General features: G+C 33.8%; 1 protein-coding gene across 1 annotated transcript in view; it reads right to left on the bottom strand.

The window, feature by feature from the left end:
• Nucleotides 1-739: 739 nt before the first annotated feature.
• LOC112143561 (peptide YY-like) overlaps nucleotides 740-1,315 on the bottom strand; it is a 2,361-nt gene continuing 1,785 nt past the window's right edge. Inside the window, exon 4 of the mRNA XM_024267619.2 lies at nucleotides 740-867. Coding sequence (XP_024123387.1) covers nucleotides 843-867 — 25 coding nt within the window. The 3' untranslated portion in view covers nucleotides 740-842. The remainder of the gene's footprint in view (nucleotides 868-1,315) is intronic.

Below are 1,315 nucleotides of genomic sequence, written 5' to 3'. Positions count from 1 at the left end.
GTAATAATGATACTAAAATTAGTTGTTTCTTGTGCGCATGAGGTACTATCTAGTGCGCACAAGGAACCAGTTTTTCTTTTGTAATTTGTTTTTTAACTTGAATGTCCCTTTAGGGGCTCCAGAAAACTGTAAAATGGCAGCATTTCTACAAAAAATAAAAACATACATTTAAATGTCTATTTTACATTGCAAATATTCTATTGTTGTAGTTTAAATACAGAAATGTACGTGGATTTAAAGCCACTATCTGCTGGTTATTATTAAGATGCAACAGCTTTGGAAAAGCTGTGCATTTGAGTACAAAAGGGTTACATGAGTTGCTGCAGATGAGTTCAGGTCACTTGATAGGATTAATGTGTTAATCTGATTTCTGCCAGCCAGCAGCGGTAACTCTCTGAACTCAATGTGGAGCTGTTATGTGGTACAGAGCTGAATTTATAAATGTGTTGTTTTTTAAAATAAATGCAAAACGGATCCTAACAAAAAGCTTAGATGTGGTTAAGGTGAAACCTCACCAGCAGAGGGGACTGTTGAATCATTTGAGTTCACTCAGAATGGCTTGAAGCCCTTTTTTTCATACCAGATAAATATGTCTAAATTTGAATTGTATGCCACATGGTAGCATGTATTATTGTCTTTTTCGTTAGTGTTTAACAAACAGCTACAATGTTCAAGACATTTTATGCAGTGTAAATAACTGAAAAATTAATTGCAAAAAAGTGACATCACATGCAGCAAGTGTCTGTTAATCCAGTCTTTATTCCATGCAAACATACAAGGTAATCTCACATCACTAGCAGATGTGAGAGCAGTTTTAAAATCAGCCCGACACCACAGCTCCATCACCACACAGGCAACCCCTCGTATCTGAGTGGACATACAAAAAAAGAAAAGTCAAACAATTTCAGTGATTTTTCATGCTTTGCTGCACAAGTTAAAAAAAGCTGCAGTACCAATATTTTTAAAGCCTAAAACTCACATAAAAAATACATATACTCTAGCACTATAAGATGAATTTAAAGACATATAACAAGCTTGGTCCTCAAGAAATGCTTAAAAAAATGGCTTACACCACACAAGTTTTAGTCGAAACGAACTATCCCATTAAAAATGTCTAAAAATAACATAAATCAATAATAATAAATATTGAAAAGTACCATTTAGATTGAGACATGGTAGATTTATTTTTACTAAATGTAGAAAACGACCCTGTGCCATCAAAACGAACAAAACACGTGTGATCACAAAAAAGGACCAATCAATTATTACAGTTAAATGTGTGGAAACATTGAATTTTACAAAGACGTGTAACCAT

The sequence above is a fragment of the Oryzias melastigma genome, linkage group LG16 (genome assembly GCF_002922805.2).
Source record: "Oryzias melastigma strain HK-1 linkage group LG16, ASM292280v2, whole genome shotgun sequence".
NCBI classification, from domain to species: domain Eukaryota; kingdom Metazoa; phylum Chordata; class Actinopteri; order Beloniformes; family Adrianichthyidae; genus Oryzias; species Oryzias melastigma.
The sequence above is the reverse complement of the archived record's forward strand: the minus strand, read 5'-3'. Positions and strand labels throughout refer to the sequence as shown.